The 11,425-nt window shown below is 43.5% G+C and overlaps 1 protein-coding gene across 1 annotated transcript; it reads right to left on the bottom strand.

Moving 5' to 3' along the window:
• Positions 1-237: 237 nt before the first annotated feature.
• LOC108670847 lies at positions 238-8,122 on the bottom strand. The gene is made up of 2 exons (XM_018158336.2): positions 8,097-8,122; positions 238-7,583 (listed from the first exon to the last, which is right to left on the bottom strand). The coding sequence occupies exon 2, from the start codon at positions 7,475-7,477 to the stop codon at positions 4,652-4,654; it is 2,826 nt and encodes a 941-aa protein (XP_018013825.1). The 5' UTR covers positions 7,478-7,583; positions 8,097-8,122; the 3' UTR covers positions 238-4,651.
• Between the last annotated feature and the right edge of the window lie 3,303 nt (positions 8,123-11,425).

The following is an 11,425-nucleotide window of genomic DNA, read 5'->3' as shown; positions in this document are numbered from 1 at the left end:
CAACTGAGACCTGCAGTCAGACACCGCGAGCTCAGCGGTGGGGCGCTCAGGAACCATCCCCCTGGGAACACGAAATTCCATAGGACTTCTGACGAGCACAGACACGCGTCAGAAGTCCCTCCTGAGGGGCCCATTAGCAGAGCCGAGCCGCATCATTCACCGTGGGAGATTCGGTAAGGACCGGGGTATATAATGTAGCTCTCTTGCGGAAATAAATGAATTGAAGAGGAAATAGTCTTTCACCATATTATACAATTTATTCAATTACATATTCAAACAATTTGCTCAGGTGATACACGTGATTCTGATTTGCGTGGACATGCGGCGAGTTTAACAAACATGGTAACGTCCACCGCCGGCAACAATAGGCAGGCGTTCAAAATGAAAAAAAAAACACGGAGTTGTTAAATCCGCCACAATGTACATACCCTCACATTCAAGGTAGCCTGAAATTAATGTAATTACCCTGGCTGTGTTTTGCACGTAGGTCGCAGTCTCAGGCCAAACTGAAGCTTTGCCATAGTATAGTATTCCGCTGCCCTTACTACGTGGCAAATTCCGCTAGAATGTTGCACATAACCTCACATTGCAGATAGACTTGCATCACCTCACATTATTGAACATGCAATTAAAATGACGCGAAACCCTCAGTCCATTGCAAAAGCCCTCACACATATACCTTCAAACCATTCATTAGGTTCAGAATTAAGTTCTAAGTGTGTTCGGTCAGCCAGTTAATGTCAAGGGATCCGTTAACATGCTAATTACTATCTCCATTATTACTGCGACGATGTCCTGTAGATCAGGTTAATTAATATATGTTAATCATCATTCCTTTCTTATACTGATATAATCCTCAACAGATGCAATTAAGGTATTACCTATTATTATAATTTACTGTAGATGTCATTGAGAAATGAATCAATATTTACCCAATAAATGCTAAGATATTCCACTGTAGAATGAATATACAATTAAAGTAAGATAACAGTTCACATCCTAACATAATTGGACCACAATTATTTTTGAACACGAAAAATATGGTATTATTTGGGATGGCGATGGTCAGCTGAAGAGTTCAAGGTTTTGTCCGACGACGTAGTGTCGAGGTGTCGGGTCGTCCAGACAACAAAATTAATATTAAATTAGGAAACATAAGCGCCATGGCACGCAAAAAGAAAAAAAAAACCGGCAGTGAGGCCCGTCCTTTGAGATTTTATAATGTAAGTGGAACTATTTTTAAGGAAACTAATACCAGACATATACATTCAGAACTAAAATTGAAATTACAGTAGAGATCGATTGAATATTGAGAATAATATAGAAAATATTCAACACAATTTTGTAACTTTTACCCTACAAGATATAAGGAAAACTTGAACCTGACTTGAGTGGCAATATTAAGTACAGAGATGCTTCATTAAGACCTTAACTTCCCTGCATTTCGCTGGAATTCACAGACATGATAGCGCTGGGACAAATAATGACCGCTCATAACTACGCTGAAAACTTACAATGAAAATTCAGAATCGCACTTGAATGTGTAACTACTTAACGGCTGGTACTGTCGCACACATTTTATTCACTATTACTTTTGATAAGAGGGAAGGCATCAACATGAGGAATCATTAAAGTGAATTTGAGCAAAGCGTTGTAACATCACATGCGTTCCCGAACATCAAAAGCGAGCATGACTTTTACTCACGAACCTGGCAGCGTGGGGGAATAATGTCCAATAGACTATGACCGTAAGAATATAGACTCTGACATCAGCTCCCAACATAACTACCAGCAGCCATAAGAGCTATAGAGCCGTGAAGTACTTTAATGTCAAAATATTAGGTATCAAATACCAACAAGCAGGTTGTCCAGTTGTTCATGTTTTATGGTAGGCATTCACTAGTTGCTGGAGTACCGACGTTAAAAAGACACCGACTAACTTTGCAATGCAACGGACCGCAGTTAATTACCATACTAAGCTATGCAAATATTTTTCAGCAATAAACAGTACTAGGTAGCTAAATGAAAAGAGTAGGAATTTACGCGCAATTTCCACTTGAAATATTAGCCCGAAGATACAAACAGTAACCCGACAATACAGAGAGTAACCCGTCAATATAAACAGTAACCCGTCAATACAAACAGTAACCCGTCAACACAAACAGTAACCCCTCAATACAAACAGTAAGTAATAGTAACAAATTGAAGCATCAATGCGACAAGTGTCGCAGCAGCCACACTAAACTTGTCTACTGGTCGCATGCGAGCGCCTGTTCTTCCTTGCTCCCTGCCGTTTGACTGACCAAAAGCTGGCCAATATTAACCTCGTCTCGAGATCGCAACTTGATAAAAGCTGCTCATAAAATAATAGTAATTGTACATTCTTCAGAGAAAATAATTTAAAACTAGACTACAAACAAGTTTGAGCGTTCTAGGGCTAAACTCTATACTAGCGTACGCGTCCGGTAGACCAATTCGTCTCTTGTCAGCCAGTGCGGCTCTAGAGCACGAGAACTGAGGCCATTCTAGATCATCAAAAAGAGCGGCTCTAGAGACGAAGAAGTGTGTAAATTGTAGAGCATCAGAACTGGGTTTACTGCTCTAGAGCATCAGGGCTATAAAGCAGTATTGTTAGGAATTTACCTCTCGGCAACGCACAACAACCATGAACCACATTTTTCATCACGACTTATCCCAGCATTGGAGCGACGCCATCTTTTAATGACAAACTCGGCCTTTTTCCAGGAGGAATCAGTGGACTATCGATGTTAAAAGAGAGCTGCGGACTTCTTTCAGCAGTTAGCGTTGAACACTCCCCACTTGTTCTTTAAAAGATACATTTTGTTGCGGCACATAGATTGTAGGTGGCGGGAGTTGACGTTCCCAGGGCAGTTTTAATTGTACTAATAGAGCGTTTCTTTGTATAAGCGGTTCCAAAATAGGAGGTAAATTATCTTTTACTTTTCTCTGAGGGGGGGGGGGGAAGAAAGAATAAAGCTCTTTGATATCCATTGTTCTATGCTTACTAATTAAATTTAGCTAGACAGTAATCTGTGCTCAGAACAATTTTAACGTTTTTTAGGAAGTTTAATTGGATAACTTAAAGAAAACATAGATTATTGTACAGCGAGCGATTAGCGGCCACGGGTTGACGATCATCGTTATGGTCTCGTTATTAATAAATGATAGTTGGGAAATGATTAATAGTCTAATGATTTCTTAAAAAATATTCCGACGACATTGACTGAAGAACGAACCCTCGCTACCAGCGAGTATCGAGGTCGTCGAAAATGCGGAATCGACTTTCAACCGCAAGCACTGGCAGACAAAAGATGATTACAAACTACATTTGCTTGTCGGCCAAGGCTTTCATGCATCAATCTACGAAGTAAACTTGATTATTCCCGTGAGAATAACTACATAAACACTCGAGCTGCCCATAATTTTGAGCTATACATGGAACGTGGCTTAATATTTCGAGAGCCGTCCGTACCACCGTCGTTCATACACAGGCAACAAACAATCAACCAACGCATGAGCATGGCCAATACATGAATGGCTGCTCCGTGAAAAGGAAATAGTACACAAAACCAGTCGTGATCCGGGCGTAACTCGGCCATACAAAAATTTTAAGTTAACGACATCTTATGAAGAATTTAAAATGCAGGTCTACGCAATTCATCTTTTCGACGGGTACACTTATTTGCATGGCCTTCAAGACATAGCAATAACTATTACAATAGAATGCCAACCACTGACCACTCTATTCATAGCGGCAGACTTAGCATCTGCAGCATCAAAATATATAGTGGGATATAGCTGGGAATTGAAGTGTACTAGGGGAGTGTATAAAGGTGTTCTAGAGCAGGATATTAAAGGTGATCAAGAGCAGAGTATAAAGATATTCTAGAGCAGGGTATTAAGGTGTTCTAGAGCAGGGTATTAAAGTGTTCTAGAGCAGGATATTAAGGTGTTCTAGGGATGGCCTGTAATGTGTTCTATGGCAGAGCACCAATGTGTTCTAGAGTGGGACCTTAGGTATACTATTAGAGGCACCAACCCTAAAGTTGTTCTAGAGCAGGGCAACAAGGTGTACTACAGCGAAAGTAAACTATTTTGTTCTACACTGGGACCTTATATGGTACACTATGAGGAAAACCTTAAGTTTTTCTAGAGCAAATCACCAAGGTGTTATACGGCGGGATCTTAGGTACACTATAAGAACCCTAACTTGTTCTGGAGCGGCAAATAAGAAGGCATCGAAGCTGTGCTAGTTCATTTTAGTCTACAAGGCGAGGCTGACTATTCTATTATTAAAACTTACATATAAAAGCAATTACTTGACTATAAGTAAAATAGATATCGTCATTAAACCTGCAGACAAGTATATTTTCTTATGTTTTGTGCTGCATTATATGATAGATAGGAAATATCCACTTAGGTTCATAATTACTAGGGTCTAGGGTCATAGTTTCCCGCTTGAGTCAAGCCAACTCACATTTAATGCCGTAATATAGGTACGCGCGTGACACGCCTTTTAGACCCGTATATATCAATCACAATTTCCGTAACGTGTGATTCTATAACATAGACTGCTTTAAACACCCTACAAGAAGAAGAGTGTAACCTCCGTCGAGTCCCGAGGCAGCGATCACACAAGAGTCGCAGTTTTCTTGCCGAAAATGTTGAGCTCGACGTTGCGACCGATGCTGAGCTCGCAACCCATCGCCCCTAAACTGATGCCCTTTTTACTCAACTTGATGTGCTTGTTCAGCTGAAATGACGGACCTTCGTCGTCGTCATCGTCGACTGGACGTTGCGTAGCGTCACCGTTCTGCGGTGCCGACGAGTTGGTTTGATCTTCTGAGGTGGAGAAAGGATCTTCGAGATCCTCGTCTCGAGTCCCGAACTCAAAGAGGTCTTCGTATTGACTATTATTGGCGCTATGCAACCGTCTGCTTCTTCTGTAGCTCTGGGACACACATCCAGAGTTGTTGTTGTTTTTGTACCCACCACAGTTGGTTTGATCTACATCGTCGCCGTCGAAATCCATGTCGTAATCCTTGTTGTGTCGTGGCTCGCTGGGGGCAAAACGAGGATCTTCATCGAATTTAAACGAATTTCTCTTCTTGTAGGTCGGGGAAATCCCACTAAGAGTTGCAAAAGGACGCACAAAAGAGCGGGAATTTTTTTGCGAAGACTTGCTGCTGGAATTGGATGTATTCAGATGCGTTGCTGTGTCAACATCGTCCTTGTCGAACATCGACAACTCCCGACATCGTGGCTCGGCATCCACACTTCCAAAATTGTCATCGTCGTAGTCAGTTTTCGAAACATCGTCATCATTCCCTAATTTAGGCCACTCATCTTCATCACATGTGATTAAATCCAAGTCTGTATTGTAATCATTGTAAGAACTTGGTTTACTGAAAACAACGTCATTCAAGTAATCGTTATTGGAATACGAATTATTCTTAAAATCAGAGTTTTTTCCTCCATTGGAATTTTGGCTGTGTTTAGACAAGTTCAAACCTTTATTGAAACCAGAAAAATCGTTTAAGCCGCTGCGAGGAGACGATTCGTACATAGAAGCATTCGCATCTCTCTTCTTAGGAGTTGAGAAAGATTTATCAGTTGCGCTGATTATCGGGTCGTCACAGTCAAATGGTTGGTAGTCGTCCAGAACGTCGGAAGAGTTTCCCGTGGCAAGAAGAGATGACTGCTTTCTAATCGGTGAACTAGAGAGAAGATTGCTAGGCTTGCCAGTTTTGCCAGAAGTGAAGGAGTTAGCCTCGGGATCATCTTCAAAGCTAGTAGATGAAGTGTTTTTTGCGTTGGTCTCTTTACACATAGGAGAATTGTTGAAAGTCTTGGAGAGCGGGCTTGGGGCATCGTCCCATTCGTTGGTGAAAGGAGCTTCGACAAATCCCACTGCGCCATCTTCTTTTAAGGAGTCATCTGGTTTTTCCGTCGATAAATCGGACGCATTGTAAGTTTGCCAACCGTTTGAGTCCAACTCCGTCGTCCTTTTGCGAGGGGAGTTACCCGACTTACGTGGAGACTCGTTGATAAAACCATTGCATGAAAAACTCTTGTTGGGATCACCTAAAGGTTTAATCAACTGAACAGGTGAATTGGACTTGCTGTCTACATCAGTTTTATCACCTTCACATGTGCTTTCCAAAAGATCTTCTAAGCTGAACAGCTCTACGCTACCAGCACCCGCATTTATACTAAGCGAAGACGTCGCCGACACGTTCTTCTTAGAAGAGTTTTTTAAATTTTCAAAATTTAGACTTTTTCTCACTGAGGAACGTGAAACAGGTTTAGGAGGAGTGTCCTGTAGGTCGAAGGTGCTCTGCTCGTTGATGGTGCGGTAGCTTGCGACACTCGCACACGACAGGCTACACACGTCGATGCCCTGCACCGTCGACACCAAACTCAGGTGATGCTCTAACTTAGCTCGTCGGTACGAAGCTCTGTCGAGGTATTCTTTACAAGGCTTCCTCATGAGCGAGTTGTTCTTGATGAACGACTCGGCGAGCTGCAGCAAGTTTTTGTTCTGGACTTCATCAGGGTCTGGAACTTCTAGGTCTGGCACGAGCTTGAAAGAAGCGCGAGGCTTGGGGTTAGGGGATGAGGCTGGGGCGCTGTCAGAAGAGCATCCTGGGGTGCAGGAGTCTGAACTGGACTCCAGAGCAGAGAAGGATTTGTAGCTGAGACGAGTGGAAGCGCAGTTCTGGGACGAAAAATTCCTTAATGAAACTGGGCGACTGAGCGACGGAGCATCGTCTAGAGACGCCCGTGACGAGCCTGACTTATTTCTAACAGTTTTGGACGGACTTGAAAGACTAGGACATGTTGGATTCTTTGAATTTATAGCAGCGGAGTCATCAAACTTAGTTTTCTCAATGAAATCAATTTCTTTAGGTTCAAAGAAAGAAGAAATGGAACCATGAGACGTTTTAACCTTCACGTTGGGTTCATCAGTTTCGTCCGAGGCGGACGCTCCACCAAGTGGAACACAAGAGATCTTGTGCTCAGAGCTCGTGGGGAACTTTTCGTCGGGCGATATAAGGTAGCATTGAGACTTGGTTTGTGCGCCGTCCAAAGACATTTCTCTGCAAGTTTTCACTTTCAAATAATCTAGGTTGCTACAGACTCTATCCCAGCTATTTTTCCGCGTGAATAAATGCTCTCGACTTTTAACAGGAACTGTTTTATGCCTCAACGCCATCGGCTGACAAGCGACCACACTAGCCTCCACAACGTCGGTTTGAGGATCATCAGCCTCTGACTTACAATCGTCCGCATCTTCTTCATCAAGACCAATTGCTGCGTCGTCACTAGAATTTCGGGTTGGAAATTTGACAGATTGTCTGGATGATTCGTGAAGTTTGTGTGAAATATCGCACTCGGCGTCGGGGTTTTGCTGCACTGCGTAATACAAGCCGCCATTGCTCCACCTGCTGTCCATCGAGTCCTTGTGTTGATCGCCCTCGGAAGGAGGGGCCGGGATTCTGCCGATGATAGGGGACTGACGGACGGCGCTATAGCGCGGACAGGATGCCAACTGCGATTTCCTGAAAATACCAAGAACTAATTAACGTCGAATTGATAATATTTCGCGTGAGCAACATTATCAACCAATGATAAGATTTTGCACCGACACGACGCTAACTCCGGCTTCATGTAAACGATAACGACTAATAATAGACAAAATAATCAAGAATATTTCATGAGAGCGACAATAATAAAGAAATTAAGAGATAATAATTTCGGCTTGAGGGATAATTTGCTTCAAGTTGCAGAAAAAACGAGTCACATTATTTCACCGAGCCACTGAAACATTTTGAAGAAATTGTCAGTTGCTGTGCAAACTCTTGAATGCTACACACCCCCACTGCAACACGTCATAGCCCTTCAGTCGGGCATGGATTAGACCATCACTGGCGCAGGAGTGGTCTAATCGTTGTTATCTGAGAACGCAGGTTCTCAGATAACAACGCAGAACTCACCCTAACGCAGGTTCTGATAGAACACAACGCAGCACTCACCCTAACGCAGGTTCTGATAGAACACAAGGCAGCACTCACCCTGACGCAGGTTCTGATAGAACACAACGCAGCACTCACCCTGACGCAGGTTCTGATAGANGGCTCTTGCTGAGGCTGCAGAGGACGCTGCTGCTGAGGCTCTTGCTGAGGCTGCAGAGGACGCTGCTGCTGAGGCTCTTGCTGAGGCTGCAGAGGACGCTGCTGCTGAGGCTCTTGCTGAGGCTGTTTTTCCAGCAACAGCGTAGAGGTGGCAGAGCGGCTGCTGCCTCAGTCGCGGGACTTGACAGCGACGAAGAATAGAACTATGCACAGCCAAAATGGATCTCGTGAATTTAATTTAAAAAGTGTTCAACTATTTCTAGTCGCAGTCAAAATCCTGAAAATATTATTTTATCTGCGAGAGAAAAGAAAATAACGAAGCATATAGCATTGATACACAGGCTCTTCAGTTATTGAGTGGCTGAGAAAATCATTGTGATTAGTTAGATTAGTTAGAACAGATCATCATCAGTTAGATTTTGGGAACAGCTGATCATCATTCGGCATCGATCATTCGAGTCCAACTCGTGCCCAGCCTATGGCCTCATAACGTTCAATGGAGAATATATTATACACCAAGTGCATACGCCGCCCGTACGACTTCCTTCACTTCATTTACTGGTCTTATTTTTGAGTCTGCCAACAGAAATGCAGTCGGCATATCTTAATAATTAAGGCAACTTTCACACGGGACTATCATACTAGGCAACTCTGATGCGGGAATATCATACTTGAAAACTCTTATGTGAGAACGTAACGAAACAAAGCGAGACATAACGAGATATAATAGTTAATTCTGAATAAGTAATTAGAATAATGAATTTTTTTCGACATTATCTGATCAAAATTTTGTCTGTTCACAACGTTTCAGGTAAATTACTATATGTGAAATGACATCGCCATTGCCAATCTAGCAAATTTGAAGGGCCATGATGAAATTGAAAACAAAGAGTTGATAGACAAGCACAGCGGTAGGAATTATAATATATTTTAACGTCATTTAGTTGTCGATTAGAAGAAATTTTTGCCGCACTGAACAGCTCACAAGTCCCTCAGTCCTTAACGGGTCTGTATAAAATTTCAGGTCGCCTTGGGTCTTGTCTGTTCTTGCCAAAAAATATTTCTAGTTAACAGTTCTGATTTGTGTTTATCGTCGTGCGCGATTAAAAGCTCAACAGCAACATAATTCACTAAATATTCAGCCATATCTACATAAATATTCAGCCATATCTACATCGCCAAGTATGTCCACTAATTTAACTGCCAAATTAGTTTGGCAGCCAATTATCGCCGTATTTACCCACAACAGGCAACTGCTTATTAACAATCAGGGGCTAACTTGGTATTCTTTAACCTGGCGTTCAGAATGTTTCGTTTTGTTTTCGTATAGCAAAGAATATCTTGTTTTGACATGAATATTATTAAGGACACGTCTAGTCCCGCTACGTCACGTCTCGTCTCGTACAGTTACCGGGACACATGTTTTAATGTCCGGTACACATGTCTTGTCCCGTTCATACGTTTATTGCGGGATAACACTCATAAATGTTACCCTCTGTACCGTTATTTCTTTCCCGGTAATTTCCCGTCTTATCCCGGTTAATTTCGAGAAAATTATTCCGAGACGCAAGAGTCTATCATACTAAGCAACTATTACGCGGAAGATCATACTTGGCAGCGCTAGCACGGGCACATCATACTATAGATAATCCTTTTCACGCTGAAATAATGTATATGTCAACATCACAATTGATCACTAAATTATGAACCAACGTAATGCCTTCAACCAGGATGCAGGACGTCTTTACATGCATTTCTACCAGGACAGGCAGAATCGTCCTTCGCTGATATCCACAGTCACACTATGAAGGCAAGGATAGGCTATGTTACTAACGGCGATGAATATGTTTTCCTTTCAACGAATAAATCCAATATTTAAATAAATGCCGGCATCCCACATCAGGCACGCATACAACACCACGTACAGGGCACGCACCACACCAGCACAGGTTATCAGATCTTCGTATACAAGAGTCGGTCACGTGGCAGACGACACTAGAAATTAAAGCTGACATGTCCGACCTCACGAGAGCCGTGACCTGCTCGACAATAGCCAAAGCAAGTATATATGGCCAACGCTGTGACAAGAAGCGGGATAATTAAAACATAGCCTCATGAAAAAAGTTATTGATGTTTTATAATCGACATAATCTCTGTTTTTAAAGCAGCAGCGATTAACGCATAACGGCTTGCGTATTTTATCGGCAAATATGACGGGACAACGCTCGGTCCGTTATTTCAGATGACGTCTACGTAAATTAAAGCACGTGACGGGCTGGTCACGTGACGGGCTGGTCACGTGACGGTCTGGTCACGTGACGGGCTGGTCACGTGACGGGCTGGTCACGTGACGGTCTGGTCACGTGACGGGCTGGTCACATGACGGGCTGGTCACGTGACGGGCTGGTCACGTGACGGTCTGGTCACGCGACGGGCTGGTCACATGACGGGCTGGTCACGTGACGGGCTGGTCACGTGACGGGCTACCGGGGCTAGTCACAGGCGGCCACCATAACCTGGCGACCCTGCAATACAAAACTTCGATGCCAGCGACAGGCTCAGCAATTCCAAATGAAAATGAGGCCGCAAATAAAAAAAAATGAGACTCCAAATGAAGACGCGACCGCGAGGTTGTGCGGCCATCACCCCATGCAGGGCGTGGCGGGAATTTCTATTCCACGGCAAAAGTTTATGGAACTTTTCACTTGCCTTCCATGACAAAAATTATTTGTGTGGAATTCATTTTTCGGACGCCTCATAAATCGCCCGGGGCTCTGGACGCAGTTTCGATAAGCATTAATAGCGGAGCAGGAAAATTGTATGACTGAAGTTAACGACAAATTATCGAATAAGCAAAAAACTCAAAAGAAAAGTTAGATTGACTGGCAATTTCAACAGGGAACGGCCAGAGCGACCGTCCACACATCATACAGAGGACGGGCAGAGCGACCGTCCACACATCATACAGAGGACGGGCAGAGCGACCGTCCACACATCATACAGAGGACGGGCAGAGCGACCGTCCACACGTCATACAGAGGACGGTATACGGAAGTCATCAAAGAAAAACAACTTGCAGCCTCGCGCACCAGCTAGCCTCGCGCACCCCAGCCTTGCGCACCCTAGCCTCGCGCACCCTAGCCTCGCGCTTTCTCAAGAGGCGCTAAGTTTAGCGCACGTAACGCACGTTTTTTTCTCAGGGCGCGAGGGAGCGACGGCAGCCGAACACGTGAGACGAAACTTGTAAAATTCATGAATTAAAGTCACCG

The sequence above is a fragment of the Hyalella azteca genome, unplaced genomic scaffold (assembly GCF_000764305.2).
Source record: "Hyalella azteca isolate HAZT.00-mixed unplaced genomic scaffold, Hazt_2.0.2 contig17060, whole genome shotgun sequence".
In the NCBI taxonomy this organism is placed as follows: domain Eukaryota; kingdom Metazoa; phylum Arthropoda; class Malacostraca; order Amphipoda; family Hyalellidae; genus Hyalella; species Hyalella azteca.
Note: the sequence above shows the minus strand (reverse complement) of the source record. Positions and strands in the feature narration are given on the sequence as shown.

Bases quoted from the DNA above. Each gene is read 5' to 3' on its own strand.
- LOC108670847 (XM_018158336.2), bottom strand. From the start codon at position 7,477: ATGGACAGCAGGTGGAGCAATGGCGGCTTGTATTACGCAGTGCAGCAA.